The sequence below is a fragment of the Colias croceus genome, chromosome 16 (assembly GCF_905220415.1).
Source record: "Colias croceus chromosome 16, ilColCroc2.1".
Taxonomy (NCBI): Eukaryota; Metazoa; Arthropoda; class Insecta; order Lepidoptera; family Pieridae; genus Colias; species Colias croceus.
This window is the reverse complement of record NC_059552.1, coordinates 9,333,180-9,358,947: the sequence shown is the minus strand read 5'-3', so window position 1 is coordinate 9,358,947 and position 25,768 is coordinate 9,333,180. Positions and strand designations below refer to the sequence as shown.

Sequence of the window (25,768 nt, the reverse complement as noted above, 5' to 3'; positions counted from 1 at the left end):
TTACACCAAGTGACCAAATTATTGACATCATCTTGTAATAACAAAGCATCATTAATATTATCTATCCTCATTGTCAGCTTAAGATCATCGGCAAACATGTAAGGAGTCGAGTTGAGGAAACAATTTGGCAGATCATTTATGAAAATGTTAAATAGAATGGGCCCTAGGTGTGAACCTTGTGGCACGCCTGATGTTATATCAAATATATTAGATTTATAGCCATCAACGACAACATAAAAATACCTTTTTACTAAATATGAATTTAGCCATTTAAGAAATTGTCCTGTAAAACCGTAGGTAGTTAGCTTGCGAATTAGTGCACTATGTGAGACCTTGTCAAACGCTTTGCAAAAGTCGGTATATACGACATCAACCTGCCCATTACCATCCACAGAATCGATGGTGTTTTCAATGAACAGAACCAAGTTAGAACAAGTAGACCTGTCAGAAGTGAAACCGTGTTGGTGATCGGATACATATTTTTTAAAGTAGCTTTGGACCTTGGGACAAACTAAGCTTTCAAAAACTTTTGCGATTGAAGGAAGAATTGCAATGGGCCTATAGTTGCATACATTTTCTTTGGCGTTAGATTTATGGATAGGGACAACCTTAGCTAACTTCCACTTATCAGGGAATATTCCAGTGATAAGTGAAAGATTAAATATTTTGTATAGAGGAACAGCCAATTGGTTAGCACAATTTCTAAGAAAAATAGGATAATTCCTGGAAATTCGCTAAAAAAACATTCTATACAACATCCATACAAACAAACAAACATAGATTCTAATATCATGTCGTTGACTTATTTTCAAGTAGACAATGCGTTTCGTGCTATTAACTTTGAAGTAAACATCCTACATACAATGTAATACCTGTGGTAATACATTGTAGGTATTATACGCATTTTATTGACTTTATATTTACATTCAAAAGTTTGTATTAGTAATTATTTTTGTAAAAAAAAACATGAGTCAGAAAATCGATGTTGCTTTCTAAAGTTTCCGCAGGCACGCAGCACATAAACTAAATTTATTCGAATAATAACTAACTGTCCTTTTAGATTCGTCTCATAGATTCGCATCTATACTCATATTATAAAACTGTAGAGTTTGTTTGTTTGCTTGAACGCACTAATCTCAGGAACATTGAATTGAATTTAAGTATATATTTATGTGTTAGATATAAGCTTAATAAGATAGTCCATTTATCGAGGAAGGCTATAATATAAGCTATAGATAATAGGTATAATATCATCTCGCTAGGAATAATAGGAGCAGAGAAATGCGTGTAAAACCGTGGGGCACAGCTAGTTGCTTGCACTGGAACATTTACTACTTACTCCAATGTAGCATTTATAATTAAAATGCATCCACATAGTTCCAGTAAAAAAAGCCTGATACAACCAAGTATTCCATAACTGTATTATTGCAAATTTCTAGCTAAAAACTGTGCTAAAAACCAAACACACGTGGTACAAACTTCGCAATACCTTTGCTGCAGATTGTTTGAGCGTGAGGTTGTCGATGCAGCTCGAAGTTTTCCGAAGGTATGTAACATCACGTAGTTTTATTACACGTGTAGGCGATCGTATTTATTAAAGATGATAAGTACAGATTGTAAAAATTGTATGAGTTACCTAATTTTTTCATCAAATGAATTTTGTATTGTTTCATCGAATGAATTACCTACTTAATTGTTTTGTAAAGATGACTTGTTTAGTACAAGGTACAAAATATATAAATCTGTCAATGATCATTAATATTAAAGAGTAATTTTCACCCAATTTAATATCAGTGACTAGCTCTTCCCCGCGGTTTCACCCGCGTTGCTCCGCTCTTGTTGGTCTTAGCGTGATGATATACCTACCTATAGCCTTCCTCGATAAGGCTATCTAACACCGAAATAATTTTTCAAATTGGACCAGTAGTTTTTGAGATTAAACAAACTTTAATGAAAACGCGCGTTCAAACAAACAAACATACATAAACAATCAAACTCTTCAGCTTTATTGGTATGATAAACTTTATCTAAATTTTTCAAAAGTGGCACTTAAATACAAGTATGTCCAAAGTTCACATGCTTCTTTGCTCATCAATTATCCGATTATAAGATACCTACTCATGAAGATAAAATGAAAATGCAAATCATTTTATTTATAAAAGACTAAGATATCCCACTTCAGACAAATAGTATTACCGCCATACTTATAGTCGAGCCAATTTAATAGGCAACATTTGACGTCTATCAATTTTATCTTCGAAGATAGGTAACCTGCATAAAAACATCGATTGAAGTGTATTAATCGATACGGTTTTGAAACATTTGTCAATCGAATTTATTAATTTATGATGATTTTTATTCACAAGTAATCAATGCATTCGATTCTAGATGTCAGATTTCGATTTTTAGAGTAACGTCTCTAGTATTTAAAAAGAAAAAAAGGTTTATTGACACAAAATTGTAGCGACGACAGTTCTTCAATTCAGAAATTGTTTATTATGTTTAGGATGATTTATCAGTAAAATGAAATCTTAAAATTACTTGTATCGGTCATTATTATTATAATTATATGTAATTGTAATTGAAAAAAGTTAAGCAAATGTGCAGTTCTAACAAAACGAAATATCATATTGTTGCGGCAATAAGGCTTGTTTTTGCATAACCCGTGTTTTGTGTTGAAATGAAACGTCTTTCCTCTATTGAATCTGTTTTATTACTGATTGACACAATAGTGACTTAGTCGTCAACGTACCTAATTAATAAAAAACCGAACATACCGCCCACCAAAGGACTACACTAGTCCTTTCAAATAACAATGAAATTAGTCTCCTTAACTTACAAATAAAGCGGCATGTATGAATCAACAAATAACACCTTAAAAAATCAATATAATTATGTATACCTTAAATTTGAATGTTACATACATTACATACATATTACCTTACATATTACATTGAACATTTGTTTACGACACTATAATTTTGACTTTAATTTTTAATAAATTTATCAAATACACATCATAATACATCTTTGCAAGCTTTGTTATTTTTTATATTTTAGTTTACACACAACTTAATACATTTTTATGACAGTTTTATATTAAATATTTATGTACCTATACACATAACAACAATACAGATAGGTTTACATTTTACACTTATACAATTAATCAAATACACATACATATACCATAGCAAAAGAACAATTACATGCGAAATGAATTGACTCGCTTGTTTTAAATGATTAATTGATATCTGTATTGATAGGAAGATAACACAATTTAGATACACTTCTTTTTATTACACTATCACCGCTCTTAACACTATAAACCCTAGTGAAACCGTCTGGCCCCGGGTGTTTGGCAGTGATACGCCCTAATGCCCATTTGCCAGGTGGCAAATTAGGTTGTTTAATCAAAATAACATCACCTACTTTAAATTCATCATTCTTCTTCAACCATCTAGTTCGCTGTTGTAAACTAGTCAAATATTCAATTGTTATTTTCATGTCTTCTTTATTCTTTTTAAATCTCAAAAATTTCTTACAATAAGCTATTGTTTTCAATAATTCTTTTAATGTATCAAATTCTTCAAACTTTAACGAAATTTTATCTTGTATAGTATTTGTTAGTGTGACTGTATTACCTAATAGGTATCTTCTTTTCTTCCAAATCAGTTTGTATAAATTCTGGTCTTTCTAGTTGTAGTTCATCGTTTCTTAACCACGTGGGACCTTTCCACAAAATGTCACAGTTTTTAAGATTTATAGCAAGCATTCCTCGCGATGCTATATCTGCTGGGTTATCGTGAGATTGAACATGATGCCATTGTTCCTTATTAACTGTAGAAACTATCTCAACTACTCTATTTGCGACGAAAGCTTTCCATCTTGAAGGTTCACCAAATAGCCAAGCAATAACAATTGATGAATCTGTCCAAGCAAAAACCTTGGATGTTGGTATACGCAGTGATTGTGATACTTGCTTCAAAAGTTTAGAAAGCAATAAAGCTCCACAGAGTTCAAGTCTAGGTAATGATATCGTCTTAAGTGCCCTTGTTCTTGCAGCAATTAGACTTGTACTATAAGTTCCATCATCATTTCTAACACGACAGTAAACAACTGCAGCATAAGCTAATGTCGAAGCGTCTGAAAACCCATGAATTTCAATTGTATCAAAATTTGTATTTACTGTTCCAAGCCATCTATCTATAGTAATATCCTTTATATTCTGGAGATCATCGCGAATATTCTTCCACTCTTCTTTTATATAAATATTAAGATCCTCATCCCAGTTTGCTTTTTCAAGCCATAACTTCTGCATTAAAATTTTAGCTAAAACAATGCAAGGTGCAATCCATCCTAATGGGTCAAATAATTTTTGTATATCAGAAAGAATATTGCGTTTAGTTATTATAACATTATCATCATCTATTGATTCTAAACTAAAATTATATTCGAATCGATCCGTTCCCAAATTCCATTGAACACCTAATGCCTTGACAATACCATCTAATTTAATATCTAAATGAGCCTTTGTAGATCTATCATTTGGTTCTAAAGATTGTAAAAATTCTGCACTGTTAGACGACCACTTTTTAAGATCAAAACCTCCTCTTCGCAATAGTTCCGTCAAATCTTTTCTTAGCTGAATACATTGTTCTAAATCATCACCACCAGACATGCAATCGTCTACGTAAAAATCTTCGTTTAATATTCTAGCAGCTTCAGGAAAATGATGACCTTCATCAGTAGCAAGTTGTTTAAGTGTTCTTACAGCTAGGTATGGAGCGGATGCTGTGCCAAAAGTGACGGTAAGTAATCTCATATCTTGTATATTTTCAGTTGGATCATTTCGCCAGACTATTCTTTGGTAGTCGACATCATTCCTATTCATCCATATCATTCTGTACATTTTCTGAATGTCTGATACGAAACAGATTTTATGAGTTCTCCACCTCATAATAATGTTTCTGAGATCTTCTTGCAATACTGGACCAGGTAAGAGTTCATCATTTAATGATATGTTGTTAGAACCTTTACAGGAAGCGTCGAACACAACTCGAGTCTTCGTGGTCTCCTTATCTTGACGTACAACGGCGTGGTGGGGTAAGTAAACAGCTTTTTTATTTATTTCTTTTTCAGGTACTTCTTCAATGTGTTTTAATTCTTTGTATTCTTCTATAACTTTCAGGTATTCCTTTTTCAGATCTGGATCTCTTTTAAATCTTCTCTCTAATTGCAACAATCTTCTTACAGCTACTTCTCTCGTGTTGCCTTCAGGTGAAAGCAGCTTTTCAGTTTTAAAAGGTAATCTAACTATATATTTTCCATTAGTATCTCTCTCATGTGTCCTTTCATATATATCTTCACATAGTTGTTCCTCTTTAGTTAACTTTCTATTTGTATCAATATCTATCTCCCATATAGTTTTAAGTAAGTCATTAATATTTGAATCACTAGTTAAATTTGTAACCATTAAAGACTTATGTATAGTGTTAACCTTCATATTAATTCCACCCATAATGATCCATCCCAGGTTGGTATTTTGAGCACATATAGTACCTGAGGGACCCTTGATTAAACCTTCTTGTAGAATTTTTGTGTATTCATTTACACCCAATAAAAGATCCATACAACCCGACTCATAAAAGTTTGGATCTGCTAAATTTAAATTGTTAAAGTGTACAAGCTCATGTTTAATACTATTTCTCGAAGGTAAGTTTATTTTTAAATACTTTGACATCACGTAGGCGTGTACAGGTAACTCAAACTTAGGTTCCCACCGAGACAAAATATTTACTTTGACCTCATTCCTTACATGTACCTTCAAAGACTCCATGCCAGTTACTATCATATTAACCGGCTTGAGCTGTAACTTTAAGACTTGTGCAGCTCGTTTGGTAATAAAACATGCCTGTGACCCTGAATCTATTAATGCCTTAAGAGTAGTAGTGTGTCCATTTTCACCTTTAGTCACTACTACCGCAGTTGCCAAGAGACTTACCTTATGTTCACCATCTCCTAGACTATGTAAAGACGTCATTGTAGTATGCACCTTCTTCTCATCTACATCGGTCCGCATTGATGTCGACGGTTGTGTAGTTACCTCGGATACCGACGAATCTGTACCTAAATATAAATTTATAAAGAATAGAAAAAATTCGATCACGAGGCGGGACTCGAACCCGCATCCTTCGCGCCATTCCGGGGCGGATGCCTAACCAACTCAGCCACTCGTGACCCGCCTGAGCAATCGAATTTATTCTATCCTTTCAGTTTTATGTGTCTTAAGGGACACACCGCGCGCCATCTATTGAGATGATTTAACAACCATCTCAACCAATATGAAGCACTTTTCAGTGAATACAATATTGTAACGATGGAACACGACCTTTTCTTGAATTTATATTTTTTGTGTTTTTATGGCATTCAAATGCTTTATAAATTTATATTTATAAAGAATAGAAAAAATTCGATCACGAGGCGGGACTCGAACCCGCATCCTTCGCGCCATTCCGGGGCGGATGCCTAACCAACTCAGCCACTCGTGACCCGCCTGAGCAATCGAATTTATTCTATCCTTTCAGTTTTATGTGTCTTAAGGGACACACCGCGCGCCATCTATTGAGATGATTTAACAACCATCTCAACCAATATGAAGCACTTTTCAGTGAATACAATATTGTAACGATGGAACACGACCTTTTCTTGAATTTATATTTTTTGTGTTTTTATGGCATTCAAATGCTTTATAAATATAAATTTATAAAGAATAGAAAAAATTCGATCACGAGGCGGGACTCGAACCCGCATCCTTCGCGCCATTCCGGGGCGGATGCCTAACCAACTCAGCCACTCGTGACCCGCCTGAGCAATCGAATTTATTCTATCCTTTCAGTTTTATGTGTCTTAAGGGACACACCGCGCGCCATCTATTGAGATGATTTAACAACCATCTCAACCAATATGAAGCACTTTTCAGTGAATACAATATTGTAACGATGGAACACGACCTTTTCTTGAATTTATATTTTTTGTGTTTTTATGGCATTCAAATGCTTTATAAATATAAATTTATAAAGAATAGAAAAAATTCGATCACGAGGCGGGACTCGAACCCGCTTTATAAATTTATATTTATAAAGCATTTGAATGCCATAAAAACACAAAAAATATAAATTCAAGAAAAGGTCGTGTTCCATCGTTACAATATTGTATTCACTGAAAAGTGCTTCATATTGGTTGAGATGGTTGTTAAATCATCTCAATAGATGGCGCGCGGTGTGTCCCTTAAGACACATAAAACTGAAAGGATAGAATAAATTCGATTGCTCAGGCGGGTCACGAGTGGCTGAGTTGGTTAGGCATCCGCCCCGGAATGGCGCGAAGGATGCGGGTTCGAGTCCCGCCTCGTGATCGAATTTTTTCTATTCTTTATAAATTTATATTTATAAAGCATTTGAATGCCATAAAAACACAAAAAATATAAATTCAAGAAAAGGTCGTGTTCCATCGTTACAATATTGTATTCACTGAAAAGTGCTTCATATTGGTTGAGATGGTTGTTAAATCATCTCAATAGATGGCGCGCGGTGTGTCCCTTAAGACACATAAAACTGAAAGGATAGAATAAATTCGATTGCTCAGGCGGGTCACGAGTGGCTGAGTTGGTTAGGCATCCGCCCCGGAATGGCGCGAAGGATGCGGGTTCGAGTCCCGCCTCGTGATCGAATTTTTTCTATTCTTTATAAATTTATATTTATAAAGCATTTGAATGCCATAAAAACACAAAAAATATAAATTCAAGAAAAGGTCGTGTTCCATCGTTACAATATTGTATTCACTGAAAAGTGCTTCATATTGGTTGAGATGGTTGTTAAATCATCTCAATAGATGGCGCGCGGTGTGTCCCTTAAGACACATAAAACTGAAAGGATAGAATAAATTCGATTGCTCAGGCGGGTCACGAGTGGCTGAGTTGGTTAGGCATCCGCCCCGGAATGGCGCGAAGGATGCGGGTTCGAGTCCCGCCTCGTGATCGAATTTTTTCTATTCTTTATAAATTTATATTTATAAAGCATTTGAATGCCATAAAAACACAAAAAATATAAATTCAAGAAAAGGTCGTGTTCCATCGTTACAATATTGTATTCACTGAAAAGTGCTTCATATTGGTTGAGATGGTTGTTAAATCATCTCAATAGATGGCGCGCGGTGTGTCCCTTAAGACACATAAAACTGAAAGGATAGAATAAATTCGATTGCTCAGGCGGGTCACGAGTGGCTGAGTTGGTTAGGCATCCGCCCCGGAATGGCGCGAAGGATGCGGGTTCGAGTCCCGCCTCGTGATCGAATTTTTTCTATTCTTTATAAATTTATATTTATAAAGCATTTGAATGCCATAAAAACACAAAAAATATAGAATCTGTACCTATACCTATATTTGATCGGTGTAGAAGAGAATGATGACGCTTTTTACATATGTGACACGACAAAGGTATACGACATTTAAATGCCGAATGACCTGGGGCCAAACAGTTAAAACACAATTTCTTACTTTTTACATATTCAACACGTTCATTACAATTCATTTTTGCAAAAGATTTACATTTACACCGATTATGATTCTCATTACACATTATACAACATTTCACACAATTAACAGACGTACTTACATGAAAAACGCGTTCTTTAGTAGACCTTACAGGCGGTGTAATTAATTCCAATGTACGAAATTTAGACTCTAAATACTGTTTTAAATCTAACCACTTCGGTAACTCTTCACTTTTTGTGTACGCAAATTCCTCCCACGCTTTATGAGACTCTGGGTCTAACTTCTGCACTACGAGAAATATTATAATCGGATCCCAAGAGTCGATGGATACATTTAAATTTACAAGACTATTTAAAACTTCATTAGTGGTATCTAATAATGATTTTAACTGAGAAGCAGTTTGCGAAATACATTTTTTGTGAGAAAAAAGTCGTTTTAATAAAGAGTTAACAATTAAACGTTTGTTTCCGTACCTTAATTTTAATGTTTCCCAAGCCTGTGTATAATTAGCATCGGTAATTCTAATATTACGTAATAAACTTTCTGCCTCGCCTGAAACACTGGACTTAAGGTAGTGTAGTTTTTGTACCTCGGAAAGCGTGCTGTTGCTGTGCACTAAACTTAGGTATAAATCATTGAATGTCGGCCATCCCTCATAGCTCCCGGCGAACGTAGGTAACTCAATCCGCGGCAACCTCACTCGTTCGTTGATGTGTACCACGGTGCTGTCATGGCTGGACTCCAGGGCTGATGCAGTGGATTCCATGTTCAATAATTTATCCTTCAAATCAGCGAGTGTGCATAAATAAAGGTCCTCGTGAATGTAAAATACCTCGTTGACGAAGTATGGTAAAAGCGCCTTTTGTTCTCGCGGCGTTATTTTTACTAAATCTAAGTGTGCGCTTTGAAAGGTTTGCCAATAATCCTCCAATTGTTTAATTCGCGATTGTATATATCCTTTGGATAGTCTTTGTTTAGGACACTTAGATATATTAATTTGCGTTTTTTTAATAAGTTCCGCCGTACTTTCCAAAACACGTATGATTTGTTCCGTATTATTATTCGCCATCATGAATATTGTCTTTCAATAATAACTTCGTTACAAATAACTTCGTATAATGAGCTTCTTATCGCGATCAATTGCCCGTGTACTTCTTTTGTTCTTCGATTTGTAGCTCAGGTTAATCCGGTACGAATGACCATATGTTGCGGCAATAAGGCTTGTTTTTGCATAACCCGTGTTTTGTGTTGAAATGAAACGTCTTTCCTCTATTGAATCTGTTTTATTACTGATTGACACAATAGTGACTTAGTCGTCAACGTACCTAATTAATAAAAAACCGAACACATATTATTCTATGTCGTCGTTACTAGGTTACGTTGTTGAATTTTGTTGAACTGTCAAATGTTGCCTATTAAAATGGCTCTACAATAAAAACAATTTAACTTTAATTATATATGAGTCCAAAGTCCACAGAATAATGTGCTATATCGAAGACAACACGAAGATAAATTGAAAATGCAATTCATTCTGTACAGACTGTACTGACCAAGGTACTGACTGTACTGTATAATACAGTCGCACAGTATTATATTATGCAGGTATTACATATTTCCGTGCTCAGGAAATGAAATCATCAATGTTACTGTCACGTTCTATGACTACGGAACTTTCTTAATCTGAACAATTTCTTAGTTTATAAATATGTGAAATATTGCTGTGTAAAATTAAAATAATTTTTACTAGCTCTACCATTATAATTATACTCTATACCATGCTTTCTACCGCCAGCAAAACCACGGACAAAAAAATTCATCCGCATTAAAATAAACTATGTGGCGTCTGTGAGCCTTGAGCACATAGGCTTTCACTATTTTCCTGTTTGCAAATCTCATCAAAATCGATAGACGTACACATAGTAACTAGGTACCACTATATATTTTAGAAACATTCTCCTTTTTTTGGTTGTGCAAGCATTTATATCTTACTAACTAGGTATCCGGCCGCGGCTTCGCCCGCGCAGTCAATTACAAAGAAAAACCCGCATAGTTCCCGTTCCCCTGGGATTTCCGGGATTGCGTCATTTTCCCGAGATAAAAAGTAGCCTATGTCCTTTCTCGGGTATCAAAATATCTCCATACCAAATTTCATGAAAATTGGTTCAGTAGTTTAGGCGTGATTGAGTAACAGAGAGACATACATGTACTTTCGCATTTATAATATTAGTATGGAAGTATGGATGCATGCTAATTTTTACAGTGAGAAAATAATAGGAACTGATGAAAATAAAAGACCAAATATTTTAAATAATTTATTACGGATCAGGCGGTGCATACGACAGCCCGATATTCTTCAATTCGCAGTCTTCTTGCAAAAAGTCCTTCATGAGTAATTTCTTCAGAGCAGTTCGACGCACCTATAAAATATAATTATTTACTCGTATATTCAAAGGTCTAGACATCAAATGTGGCGACTTCAGTCCTCAATCCTAAATATATAATTTTCAGAGCAAATATAAGATATAGATTCTAAATAAACAAAGTCGATAAACAACAAACTAAATTATTTTATTTGTTTATAGAAACTTCTTAGATCAGAAATTTATATTTTACAAAAAAGTAATATGAACGACTAGCTGTTCCCCGCGGTTTCACCCGCTTTGCTCTGCTCCTGTTGGTCTTAGCGTTATGATAATATATTATTATAGCCTGCCTCGATAAATGGGTATCTATCACCAAAAGAATTTTTCAAATAGACCGTAGTTCCTGAGATCAGCGCGTTCAAACAAACAAACTTCAGCTTAGATAGGTGATCCTGATCCCTTATATCTAATATATAAAAATCAATGCCACTTTTCGTTGTAATTCCATAACTCGAGAACGGCTGAACCGATTTCGATAATTCTTTTTTTATTATATTCCTTGAAGTACGAGGATGGTTCTTATGTAGAGAAAACGTTAATATGTACCACGGGCGAAGCCGGGGCGGACCGCTAGTAGGCTATAAATGTACCACGGGCGATGCTGGGGCGGACCGCAATTATTATTTACCGCAAGTGTCTGCATCTTAGCCTGCCGCAGTTCTTCTCGTATGAACATCATTTCTGGACGCAAGTCGCGGTGGGCTTTTGGATCCATGTCGACTTTCAGCTTTGGGTCTATGTTGGCCAGTTGTTGATCGCTGGTTCAAGGGAATTAAAACTTTACATAATATGCTACTTATAAGCAAAAGTCAAAATATAGGTAGGTACATGTTGAACCAACTTTGTCTACCCTAAAAAGGAACAACTGTTTCACCCTGACACATTTCTCTTTGTGAAAAACATATATAATAATTAAATCAATTGCTGAATTATTTTATTTATCTAATACGATACAATTTACATACAAATTCGCTCCGACATCAGCTTCCAAAATTCCCGCCTCTTCCAAACTTTCCGGTTCCGCATCATCTTCGTCATTTTTATCTGAAGACATGCTGATGATAATTAATTATAATGTAGTATTAAACTATCCTTCTACAATTAGTTAATGTAAGTAATTATATCAAAATTGAAAATATATAACAACTTCTATTGATAATTTTATGCTAAGATTTTATGTTTGACAATGTAGTCCACACCACACTGTCCAATGACGGTCCATTTAAAAATTATTCAAATTCCGAAAATTATAATATTATTATGTTTAAAAATATTACCAACTTCCGCATTTTAAATAAGGCTAATCCAATACCTACATCGTAATTAGTTTATTATACAATTAACCTTTAACAAGAGCTATTCTTCTTTTTTCAATAATTAACTTACAAAATGCAGAAGTGTATTTTATTTTTAAATGCAATCTTTAATTATTATTTTCCTATGAATAGGTACCTACTAAAAGTTTGTTAGCACGACATCTTGTGTTCTACTGCGGAACTAGGTGGTCGGATTTTATTTATAGATTAAAAATTTTCATGAACAACTGGAACCCTAAAAATAATATTCATAACATAAATCTATTTATAGATATTATAATTTGCCTGAAACAGATTTGTCTTTATGAGTTTTAAAAGATATTCCAAAAATAAAAATATAATGCTGTAAATATTTTTATCTTTGCAATGTCATACGGAACAGAAATAACAGTACTTTTATTTAATCTGTGATAAAGGGTGAGTGAACTGCCTCATTGTTATTTATTGCATTTGACTCTAATAATACATTAATTAGCCGTTTTACGGGTACAGTGAGTGCAATAACATACATAACAGGTCGTGACAGCCATGCAGATGTGAGTAATATCAGAGGTGTGGCGCGTCGTTGTGGGGCGTTTTGATATATCTTAGTGCTGTGACGTTTGGTGTTAAGAAAAAATATTCCTATCTCGCCACAAGATGACCGAGTATAAATTGGTAGTGGTGGGCGCTGGCGGCGTCGGTAAATCAGCTTTGACAATACAGCTGATACAAAACCACTTCGTGGACGAGTACGATCCCACTATCGAGGATTCGTATAGGAAGCAGGTTGTGATCGACGGGGAGACGTGTCTCCTCGATATTTTGGACACGGCGGGTCAAGAGGAGTACTCCGCGATGAGGGACCAATACATGCGAACGGGGGAAGGGTTTTTACTGGTGTTTGCAGTGAACAGTGCTAAGAGTTTTGAAGATATAGGCTCATATAGAGAACAAATAAAACGTGTGAAGGACGCGGAAGAAGTGCCAATGGTATTAGTTGGTAACAAGTGTGATTTGCAAGCATGGGCTGTGGATATGGCGCAAGCAAGAGAGGTATGGATCATTCATTTATTACTTCATTTGTATATATATCGATACATAAGAAGATAATATTATGTATCAAAGTTGTAGCCTCTATATTAACATAGCCATAGTAAATATTGTTTACTATTTTTACAAACATGTCATGAATATGATTTGCCTTTATTTTGATGCCCATAATGTTAATACAAAGGTTTATTATATGAACTTATTTATCTTTAATAATGTTATTAAGATATTATGATAACAAAATCAAATGAAATGCTACTAATTATCTTATTTACAATAAAATACTTTTCCTAACCACATTACTATTTACCATTTTAGAAATTTTATTAAATATGCTATGAATTCTACTATTCCACACCATTTGTAGCCGCTATCTTGATTCAGTGGTAATATGCAAGCATAGATACTAGATACTAGGCATTCCTGAGTTCTGTGCTGTGTGACAACTAACAAAACAAATGTTGTTCATCTGGCAAGATAAAAAAAAAATAAAAATAGTTTATTTACCCTTCATATGGAGTAGTAGGGCCCTCCTAGTAAGTCTAATATAAAACCTGTGTCAGGAGGATCCGCTCTTCCTTAACTTAAAATAGGTAGATAGATGAGAGGAGATAGAAGATACAGAAGGCTAATAAGTAATAACTTACCTGTCCTTAAAAAAATTTATCAATTTAAACTGATATACCGGTGTGTCCCATTGAGCACTTAAATAAGTTTAATGAAACATGTAAATAAGAAAAAATTCACAAAATAATCATAACTTCTAAACTATGAAAGGTGATTCAGGTAGCTGAAGGTGTGTTCTACTTCTGGGTCACCACTTTACAGTCTTTTCTGGGAAGATATCCTCTTATTTTTCTTCTCTTCTCCATTTCTTGCCTTATAGAGGTAGATAGGTAGCATATTTTCATAATAATATAGATATTATCTGATGAGGCAGGTTTTAAATTCCTATAATACTTGTGTCATTGGATTTGGTTTATTGTTATTATGTTTTTGATATTGGTCTAACAATCAAAGGCATCAATCTAAATAGCTAAACAAACTTGAATAAAATTTGACCTAAAGAGTAAGCCAAAGTACTTATACACCTTGTCTTTCAAGCCAGAGGTTGTGGGTTCCATTCCCACCCACCGCAAATATTTGTGTGATGAACATAAATGTTTGCTCTGTGTCTGGGTGTTAATTATCTATATAATATGTATTTATTTAGAATTATATATGTATGTTTATCAGCCATTTGGTGTCCATAACAAGCAAAAGCTTAGTATGGGATCAGATCGGGCCTTGTGTGAATAATGTCCTGAAATATTTATTTATCTTAAATAATGGGTTTTGCAGATATAGTATGCAGTGGTATAAATTAAAAAATACATAAACACTGTTTTCTCATTTATAGAATTCAGCCAGCCTTCTTTTAAATGCAGATTTGTTTTAAGCGTAGTAGAAATTGCAAGTTAGGCACTATCACAACAATCAAATTAGATTGGTAGTAGATATAAAAAAGAAAATAAACTCTCTGGACTACATTCCAGAGGACGCTGAGATAAAATGCTTAGATAGCAGGTGCCTTAACCCATTGAGCCCCAAGCGGCCCGATTGGTCCACGACATAATAGATTTTCTATTGTATCTGTGATTCCGGGGCCTGAGTTATTAAAAAAAATACAATCAAATTAACAAAGTATTCTCAAATTGTTATTCATTTTAACAAAGTATTTAACCATACAATGGATCATAATTCCTGATTAATATTAAACTGTGACTCACGATTCATACAGTTACATCTGCTGTGAATCATTCTAATCTTAATTCAACTTAACATATATTTTGTTGCAAGAACAATCATCATTAGCGTTTGTTCCACAGATAAGGGATAACATTGTTTACTATAATTATTGTATTATTAATTAATGAATAATTATTGTGTGATTGGATTTTTTAATTTGTTATATAATTTGTTGGTCTATGAGCAAAATAATTTAATTGTTTGCGTAAACTTTGGACTCATTGATTTTCGGCTATTTGTAAGTTGTTAGCCTACTTTAATGAACTGAGGTTGGAGACCTTGTTTAATCTAAAATCTTTACCTTTAAATAGAATACTTTTTTTTTGGTATGCATAAATGCAATCTGTTCAAGTACATTCAGCACTTGGTTATGAATGGATTGAGACTTGTAGGGCAGGCGATCCAGTGATAGAATACTAAAGCATGTAAAGTCATCAAGTTAGTTTTGCTCTGTGATGTTGATATTTTATAATTATTAAAAGTGCATGGTATAATAATATTATGATTTTAAATGTTAGCCTTAATAATTATCACCATGAAGAATTGATTTGATTGTTTTAAAGTTGCTTAATGAGTATAGAATTATGAATAAAGAAATTATTGGTTTTGATGTTGCTATACAAATTTCCATTCACCTTTATCCATTACTCAAATACAAAGATAATATTTTCATCAATTTAAACAGTTCATAAAGCCAAGCTCTGTCTGACATTGTTAATTACAAAAAATAAATAACGAACTATCCTGAATTATTTCATAAATTAAATCATTTAATTGTACATTTCAGGTGGCGCGGAGTTACGGAGTGCCCTTCGTAGAAACGTCAGCCAAAACACGAATGGGCGTCGACGACGCATTCTACACGCTAGTCCGCGAAATTCGCAAAGACAAGGAGAGCCGCGGGAAAAAGTACAGGCGGGGTAACAAACTCGGCTCTAGGCGTACATTCAAGTGTACGTTACTCTAAGTTAAGGCTTCTATCAGTAATTGTAATTTTGAACTGTGCAGGGCTTAGTATACAGTGTGGTTTTCAATACGGATCGGATATACGGCTAATCGAACGACGTACGGTCTACGCGTGAAAGGGAGAGAGTACTCTGTCACGTACCATAGACAAATGTTCCCTCCCTTTCGCACCGGTTGAGATTGACGTTACTGCTTGATTGTCGGTGTCGTGTGTTGCTACATGCCAATTTTACTATCTACACAATTTACAAGTGATATTATAAAAAAGAAGATATTCATATCTAAGTTTGATGTTTGATGACCAACCTAAATAAAAATGAAGTGAATGTTGTGAGCCACACAAATTTTTGGGAAGATGTTAAAAGAAATGAATATGTTAGTAAACTTTCTATGTCTATGGTTATAATGTTCAATGTTAATTCCTAGTTTAGTGTAGAGGTATAGCTGTATAGCTAACATATACATGTTGGAATATATATTTATTCCATAAGTGTCTCAGTATCGGATCAATTCATATTTTAAGATTCAGCAGCCTTGGTCTTAGTAGGATAAGAATTAAGATGCCTTTTTGTGGCAAGTGACATATTCTATTAACTGTTCCTACTAAGGTTTGTATTTCGTATGCCTTTTTGATAACGTTAACATATTACCGTAAATGTGTTTAATATGTAGGGTTTTTTTCACTTCAATATTAAAATAATAAGAAACATTTATACAAAGTTTTATTTTTTTAATTTGCTACTTTTATACATTAATTTTAATGTTTGCTTGCATGAAAAATTGTAACCATTTTCAGTGACAATAATACTTACTATAAATTTTGACGATTATTTCGAAGTTTTTTCTTTCACAACGCTTTTGTATTCTTGCAACTGCAGTGTATTGTGATAATAGTGCCATGAATATAGAATAGAAAAAAATTCTAACATCACAATTTTTATAATCAAATACTTTTCTATGCATAGCTTAAGATAGCATCCTATCCTATGATATAAAAATATGACCTACTAACAAAAATAAAATGTAAGGAATCCAGATGAAACTAATGCACCATGTTTAATTAAGATGATATTAATTTTAAAATTTATCTTTATGCACAAATAATTCAGCTTTTTGCTCTCATTTATAACGGAATATTCATTTTTATAGATACATTAATTAGGCCGATAAAAACTACACTGTATATTAGTTCTACAAAATAATGATATGTATTAGTATGGTACTCTTTAAAATTTATTTACTACTTACCGTCAAATTTTAACAATTATCAAATTTAAATAACTTTTTCCAAGTAATGTTATGTGTTATACACATTGTAATGCGTGGGAGGTTGGCGTTGAATTTCTACAATTATTAATACGTAGATTGGCAGTTTTGCAAGCATTTTTATTGATAGTCTCAAAAAATACTAAAATTTTTGACAAGAACTGCTGCTCTAGATTATCTATGGTTTGGATTTGACACTTTTATAATACCTACGTCATTACCTCCCACAAGCTATGAAGTTTGTAAATGCTATACATATTGTATTAGATTATGAAATAAAATATACGTATATGAATATTACTGAATGCGAATCGTTAAATACCTTTGCATTTTACGTTGAGAATTCGCAACTCAAATTAACGAGAACGATTAACATACCACACCGGCTTATTATTGGATCCAATAGGGATAGTGTTTACAGATATAAAATACTAATCATAATTGAAATATATCTCCTTCCACCAACTCAAAACATCACAACAAAATTCGTGAAATGCAAGGATTTTAACTTTAAAAGAGCGTTCATGCGTGCCGCAATTCGTATATTTTTTTAGTCTATATCATTTGATATCATAACATTAAATCTAACATTTGAATGACATTAATTGTGAGCGTTAGTAAAAACGCGCGAAAAATGTAAAAAAAAACTTGTACAATTCGTACGGAAACTATTGTAAATGTTATATGGTAGGTGCATTCCCGACATTAAAACCGAAAAGCGTATTTAACAACCGGTTATATTCACACGAGACAATTACAATAGGAAATGGGTTCGCAAGAATTTTTCCCATATTTTTGTACTGTGCGATTGTTGTACATAAATTTTGAATTTCCTAGTTTTTAAGCTTCCGCAGATTCACTTATCGTCAGATAGATAGTGTTAAATGAATTGTAGCTAATAATAATAAGTGAATTTAAGTAAATTGCACAGATTTTGACGTTGTGCAATATTCGAAGAATTGTTATGGGTCGCGAAATGGAGGCCATAATTTAATGGTAAACTGTTTTTGTGAATACGGGGTTATTCCAATTTAGAGTTTTGCAATGCTATAAATACCATTAAATATTTTATGTATCGACTATATAAATATATATAGTATTCACAAAACATGTGGATTTAAATCGGGATAGTCCTCTGTTCATGATGGCCCGTAAAAATATGTTTTAAAGGCAGTGAGTACTACTAATATCGTAGTAGGTATAAAATTGAAGAAAAATGCAAAGTTAATGTCAAAATAGATATCGGTTATGAGTCACGTGATTGGACTTATGTTTCATTATAATATAATAATGTTGCTTATGTAACAGAAATGATGTTATGTAGCCAGACAAATATACAATTGATAAATATATGTATTGTCTATGACATAGACAATTAATACATATATTGACATGACTCTATGTCAATATATGCATTATGCAATCAGGCTAAGATCAAATGTTATTATATATTAAAAAATTATGTATGTTCATTTGACGATACTATAACTCAATAATTATGCATGATACATTAAAGTCAAACTGTAAAACAAAATATTCGATGGTAGCTAGTATATCCATACAATTCTGCGGCAACATTTTTAACACATATTTCATAGAACTTGTAAAAATTTTGTATAAACATTTTCAGCTCTAATCTAAGGCCATAAAGCCGATTTTAATTAAAAACTCGACTCGTATTAAAACGAATGTTAAGCATGGTTGTGTTTTATCAATAATACAGTTATTCTTATAGATTGTTTTATAAGTAGACAATCTACATTCTACATAATATAACATAATTATTATCAATTGCAAAGGCCCTTTTTATGCTGTAAGGTTTTGTTTTAAGTATGTACTTTAATTGTTTTGGAAGCTTTTTATTTGCACAAAACGCATTTAGCCGTCATCAGAGTTACTAATCGTGATATGTAATTATTGTAATATATGTCACTAGCGTCATGTTCGGTGTGAAATGTGCATTATGTGAATGTATTCTATCGTCAATGGTTATTTAATGCTCCAGTATAAACATAATTTATACTTAACGTAATGCAATGTACAATGGACTAAATTCTACTCTTAGATCAGGTAGGACTTCAATATATTGTCATCTTTTTTCTAAAATCCTTGTTTTGATCTGTGAACAGGATAATACTCTGCGTTGTTCCTCAAAACGCAGAATGGATGGCAATATGTTGTATTTAAAATTAAACCTCTTTTTCATATCACTATAATTATTATCGATGGGAGTTTAATTTGCTATAAGCAATTTGGATCTTGCTATACCTGATCTAAGTAAACTTAGATGATGCTAAAAATTGATTTAGCAGAATATGCTAAACATATAGTAGAGCCATTTTAATAGGCAACATTTGACAGTTCAACAAAATTCAACAACGTAACCTAGTAACGACGACATAGAATAACATGATATTTCGTTTTGTTAGAACTGCACATTTGCTTAACTTTTTTCAATTATGATTACATATTTATAATAATAATGACCGATACAAGTAATTTTAAGATTTCATTCTACTGATAAACCATACTAAACATAATAAACAATTTCTGAATTGAAGAACTGACGTCGCTACAATTTTGTGTCAATAAACCTTTTTTCTTTTTAAATAGCAGAGACGTTACTCTAAAAATCGAAATCTGACATCTAGAATCGAATGCGTTGATTACTTGTGAATAAAAATCATCATAAATTAATAAATTCGATTGACAAATGTTTCAAATCCGTATCGATTAATTCACTTTTCGATGTTTTTAAGCAGGTTACCTCTCTTCGAAGATAAAATTGATAGACGTCAAATGTTGCCTATTAAATTGGCTCGACATTAAATATATTTTCATAATTACCTACAATTGTTTAGTTAGTGTTTTAATAAGCAAATTTCTGTTTATCGTTTAAAATTACCGTGTTAGAATTTAAAGCAATATTTACCCGCGTTTCATGATAAACAGTTATGTCTTTCTACTGTCCATGACCATAGACAATTGCCGAATTATATCACAAACTACCTAGTAATAAATACAATATCATTAGATGCATTACATATTATTTAATGTTATTTTCTAATCGCACACAAGCTGTTCATCATATTATTATACTATAATATCATACTTTGTAATAGCAATTAAAATGGCATGCAATTACTTTATAATCATATAAAATGCTGTGTTGCCAGTATACCAATGTTTTGTGTACAAATTTTACATTTCTCACAGCAATCATTCTTTTAATCTTCAAATAATTTTATCTATATAACATTATTTACTTTTTATTTATATAGATAAAACAATCCTAGTTAAGAAAATATAGGTACAATGAATCAATGTAACGAATTTTATACCTTCAGTTTTATTTAATAATTTGACAGTTTTTTTTTCTGTAGTTTTAAGTTACAATTAGTATTGCGTACCTAGATAATTTACTTATTTATAGTTTAACGAAGTAAAACTGCCATGGAAAGTTAGTCCCAGTTTTTGCCATTAAAAGTAATTCATTTTTATACTTTATGCTATTAAAAATCAATGCTAGTGCAACCAAGGCTTTATATTATCCGACAAAATTTGTAAACACATCAACGCTAAAGCACAAAATAGGTGATAATTAAAAATCATTGTAATTCTGTGAAACTGGCACAATGATTGTGCTTGTTGTGGTTAATAAATTGGCAAAAAATTTATACGTTTTTTATTTTCCTATGTGTTATTTATTCTTACTGAAATGAGAAAGAAATTCTCAAATTTATCAATATTAATAGTATATTATTATATCACACATTTTGGCAGAAACGACTGTTTATTAAGGTACAAGTCCGAGACGGGCCGCAGACCGCAAACTGCAAGCGACAGCACTTGTTTCTATGAATATCTATGAAATTGATTCCAAGGACGGCAACACTGCTGCCTGCAGACGCAACGCGCAGCGTGCGGCCGCGGCGCGCAGCAACCGCAGTGCCGCAGACTGCAGTATGCAAATATGCCACCTGCGCGGAAGTGACAAACTATCTTTGTCTTTTTTGTTTATCATTTTAGACACGGTTCTGTGCATTGTGCAGCCACGGCATGCAGCCGCAGTTGGAATAGCGACTGCAGCCACTGCAGGCAGCATTGCGGTAACCGCAGCCGGTAGCCACAGTGTCGACTGCGGTTGCAGTCTGCGGCCCGTCTCGGAATTGTACCTTTATTTTAAACTTATTAAAGTTTCTACCGATTTTCACATAAATATTCTACTAATTTTTTACTACGATACCGATTGGCCTACAATTTCATTCATATATTATAATAATAATTCAAAGGCATAGGCTACTTATTACAGCTTATTTGTGGGTACTTATAAGATAATAAATTAATAAAAAACTCAAATTGAATAGTATGATTAATTTTTTCACAGAATATTTATGAATGTTTCGAACGAATACATTGGAATAATTATTCTTCTTATTGTTTAGTCCTGAAACCCAAACAATGTTAATGGAAGTCGGAGGCCATCACCACTGATATTTTTCAAGATTACTTACCCACAACACCATGCAAAAAAATTTGTTGGCATAATATATCCGTATCATAGGTAGATGAATTAGCTTTTCATTATTATTTTTAACTGTTCTGTGTCTTGTACCTTTCTTGTGCATAATATTTTTCGATTAAATAATTATGTAGAACGTGTAAAGGAACACGTTTGTCATGCTACCTATCAACATGCTACCTACTCGTATAATGTCAATTGTCAAAACACAACTCATAATATTATGTCAAAAGTCAAATCTGCCAGTGATAAATTTTAATTTGCAATTTCGTAAATAGTTAAACGTGTAAATAACTAAATTGTAAATACCCAGTGCCACTTATCACAATGGAAGCAAAAGAAGTTTGCGCCGCTATAGAAAATGATGAATTCTACAGTAAATTCCTAGAAGCGACTGTTAAACCGATCACAACAGATAACATTTCGGTAACTGACCAAGTTACCAAACTAACAGACGGCATAAATAAACTAACAAAAAGTCTAGAAACTCAAGTTCTAGCAAAACACAATGACTTATTAACGCAAGCCAGCCACATTTCAGATTTAGAAACTATGTTAGAATCGGTAAAAGTGCAAGAAGAAACGCTTTTACGTGGCACAGAGGGTTTAGCTGAAGGGGTCTATGCTTCTTACGATTCCTTAGAAAACCAAACACGTATGCTTGAAAGAGTGCAAATAACGTGTCAACTACTGCGACATGCATCTAAAATATTGGCTCTATGGAACAAACTGCAAACTATCCAAGAAAATCCGGCTAAAGAAGCAATGCTTTTGTACGAGTTAAACGAATTGTTTGGTGACTATGATTTCGATGAAATTATCTTATTGGATGATGTACTGAAACAAGTACGACAAAGAAGAACGGAATTACTAAATAATTCAACAGAATTGTTACAAAGCAGTTTACTAAATGGAGATAGAACTAAACTCTTACAATGTTTTAAGGTGTTCCACAATTTACAATGTACTAGCGAACAGATAAACAACACAGTCAAAACTATCCTAAAAGATCTACAAAAAGAAATACACACCGCTTTGAATATACAAATGGTGTCTATAGAAGTTAAGAAATCATCATCAGGGCGTGTTGCACCAGGCAAAGCAAATATAATGAATGCACAAGATTTTAAAATAAAACTATGGGATAATATAGAGAAGTTATTCACTGGTAGTATTTATCACAGCTGCATGAAAGTGATAATGCTTCAAAATGTAGTAACTGAATTACACGCTATTGGAAACTTTAGGAACATAGCCAGAGACTTCTGGAATGAACTGTGTTTAGTCTTTAGTACTGAACTGGACAAGAGTCCTTCCAATGTAAGCCAGTCTATTGAGATAGACTATGCTAAATTGTTGAAATGCTTCAATGATTTGTTGTCTAAACTAAAATACAAGAATCTAGAAATGAATCGATCATATTTTACAAAATGGGAGAATTCCTTCTTATCCAAATCTCTGGCAAAGCTCTTAGAACCTGTAAGAAGTATGTGGCATCTCAACCAAGTGCCGAATATGGACCAAATTGACAATGCAGTTAGAGTTATAGCTGAGGCACTCAGTATTTCTCTTGGAGACAAACAACTAAGCATTAGTCTCGCTTATAGTGTTGCAAAAAGCATAAAACAAATGCTAGTTGAGACAGAACAGCGACTGTCAATGGACAGTGACGTCGCTCAGATCATAGAAGCACCCACTAGTACACAACAGAAGAATGCTGATCTATGCAATGCTCTGTATTACTTCTCATCACAAATCAACAGAGTTCTCAACAACATGAACTCAATTCTTCCACCAGAGAGCATACAAATTGTACAAAACAGCTTAAAAGACATATCTAGCTTGCCAATTCTTCAATTATATGCAGAGTCTATTAAAAATTCTCTCTTCATTATTCTTATGACCATGCATGATGAACAGGAATTCAGTCGAAGTGACGACCCAAGCAATAAAACTATTTCATGCTCACCGTACATGAAAGAACTGCAACAGTTTGTATCACGCTGCAAAGATTTATACCTCTCAATGTTTCACGAGAAATCGGCGCTTAATGAATGTTGTGTTACAATATCGAAAGCCTGTATTGAACGGTTCATACATCACGCGTGCAACATCCATCCTCTAAGCGCATATGGCCGTGCAAAACTACAGGCCGACTGCAAGCAATTGGAAGTATCCCTATCCCCATTGATAACTGATATGATGGATTTAGGAGACCACTATCGTCAGTTAAAAGCACTGCAATTGCTTTTAGAAAAAACACCTCAAGAAGTCGCTAAAAGCCAGAATGAGGGTGCTTCTTTACCATATTCGTTAGTCATGATGTTTTTATTCTCACATGCTGGGCCTCAGCTATTAGCTCCCCATGTATGTGCAGGATGGAACATACAAAAACTCATGCAATGGTTGGATTCGCATAAAAACGAAAAGGACAGGCTTGAATTTGTTGCGGGCGCTTTACAGAGGTACCAAAACCATGTCAGACAGAACCAAATCACTACATATGATGAAGTATATCCCATATTACTACAGCTTCTTGATGATGGAAGGAAAATTTTTAAGAAATAAACTATTGTTATTTATAATTAGTTACGAAGTAATATTTAAGTGCAATAATGTAAAAAATAAAAAACATGTTATATGAAATTATTTATTAATAAAATTGTCTTATTTACAATGTGTTTTCTTATTCAAACATCCCCTTCAGCTTGCTTTAATGTATTTGATTGTTCATATATCTAGAACAAATGTTAAAAATTTTAATTAGTAATATTTAATAACCTTCTGACATGTCTTACCTAGATTAAATCAAGTAATAAATATCCTTTCGAATAATTTTGATCAAATTAAAATGTAAATTCAAAGCTTCCACGAAGTTTCATCAAAATCTGTCCAGCATTTTAGATACATAGAATTGTGTGCTTACCTAGTTTAAAAAAGGCAGGCTTAGACCGGCTACTCACGTACCTGCAGCAAGGGCAATATTGGAATTGGACCCTTAATTAATTGTAATGTGTCAGCAAGTAGGGGCAATTCATAGAACAACTGAAATTGCTCCGACCGCCGACCAACTGAGATTGTACCAATAACGCCCCTGCGGCAGGTACTTGAGTAGCCGGCACATAGACTGATTGTCAAATTTCACGTAATCTATACTAATATTATAAAGCTGAAGAGTTTGTTTGTTTGTTTGAACGCGCTAATCTCGGGAACTACTGGTCCGATTTGAAAAATTCTTTCAGCCCATTTATCGAGGCTATAATATATCATCACGCTAAGACCAACAGGAGCGGAGCAACGCGGCTGAAACCGCGGGGAACAGCTAGTAAATGATATAAAAGCCAAGAGGAACAGATTACAGATATTAAATTGAAAAAGGAAATTCAACCTGTATCCCAAAATTCGGGCAGGGCCCAGGGGTATGATGGGACAAGCATGATTGTTAGGCTAACCATTAAGACAACTCTCAAATTTATATGATTCATTATTTACTATTAACTTTTTTCTATTTTAAATTACACTCATTTTTCAAAATAAAAAAACAACAGTTAAAAAACATACTTTATTCAATAACAACGTACTTACAACTTAAACCTAAGCATACACAAGTACATAATATATTCAACTAAATGCTATAACAGTCTAAAGAACAAACAGACAATCATACATAATCACTATATATTTACATACCATACATACTTAAAACTAAATATTACAGTACTATAAGTACCGGCGTAATATAATTAAGAAAAATATAATAATTAATAACTATTGTTTTTCTTAAGTTACAACCCTTCAAAACTATTCATATAATTTTTCGGCATAAACTATGTGTATTTGCGTGTTTATCAAGCAAAATTGAACGTTAATACACAATAAATAAGACTCAAATATCAAAGCG

General features: G+C 33.4%; 4 protein-coding genes across 5 annotated transcripts; 2 read left to right on the top strand and 2 right to left on the bottom strand.

The window, feature by feature from the left end:
* Positions 1–3,640: 3,640 nt before the first annotated feature.
* On the bottom strand, positions 3,641–5,521 carry LOC123698739. The gene has a single exon (XM_045645488.1). The coding sequence runs from the start codon at positions 5,519–5,521 to the stop codon at positions 3,641–3,643; it is 1,881 nt and encodes a 626-aa protein (XP_045501444.1).
* A 5,332-nt stretch (positions 5,522–10,853) lies between these two features.
* Positions 10,854–12,411, bottom strand: LOC123698757. Of its 2 annotated transcripts, none has more exons than XM_045645509.1 (4): positions 12,259–12,411; positions 11,943–12,032; positions 11,606–11,735; positions 10,854–10,971 (listed from the first exon to the last, which is right to left on the bottom strand). In XM_045645509.1, the coding sequence occupies exons 1-4, from the start codon at positions 12,264–12,266 to the stop codon at positions 10,870–10,872; spliced, it is 330 nt and encodes a 109-aa protein (XP_045501465.1). In that variant the 5' UTR covers positions 12,267–12,411; the 3' UTR covers positions 10,854–10,869. The 2 variants fall into 2 exon arrangements, with proteins under 2 accessions (XP_045501465.1, XP_045501466.1); XM_045645510.1 differs by having other exon boundaries at positions 12,262–12,411.
* Positions 12,412–12,693: 282 nt separating this feature from the next.
* On the top strand, positions 12,694–17,430 carry LOC123698756 (GTPase HRas). The gene is made up of 2 exons (XM_045645508.1): positions 12,694–13,328; positions 15,901–17,430. Exons 1-2 carry the CDS (start codon positions 12,933–12,935, stop codon positions 16,078–16,080), a joined length of 576 nt encoding a protein of 191 aa, XP_045501464.1. The 5' UTR covers positions 12,694–12,932; the 3' UTR covers positions 16,081–17,430.
* A 4,655-nt stretch (positions 17,431–22,085) lies between these two features.
* LOC123698585 (conserved oligomeric Golgi complex subunit 5) lies at positions 22,086–24,544 on the top strand. The gene has a single exon (XM_045645264.1). The coding sequence runs from the start codon at positions 22,195–22,197 to the stop codon at positions 24,433–24,435; it is 2,241 nt and encodes a 746-aa protein (XP_045501220.1). The 5' UTR covers positions 22,086–22,194; the 3' UTR covers positions 24,436–24,544.
* The last annotated feature ends 1,224 nt before the right edge of the window (positions 24,545–25,768 follow it).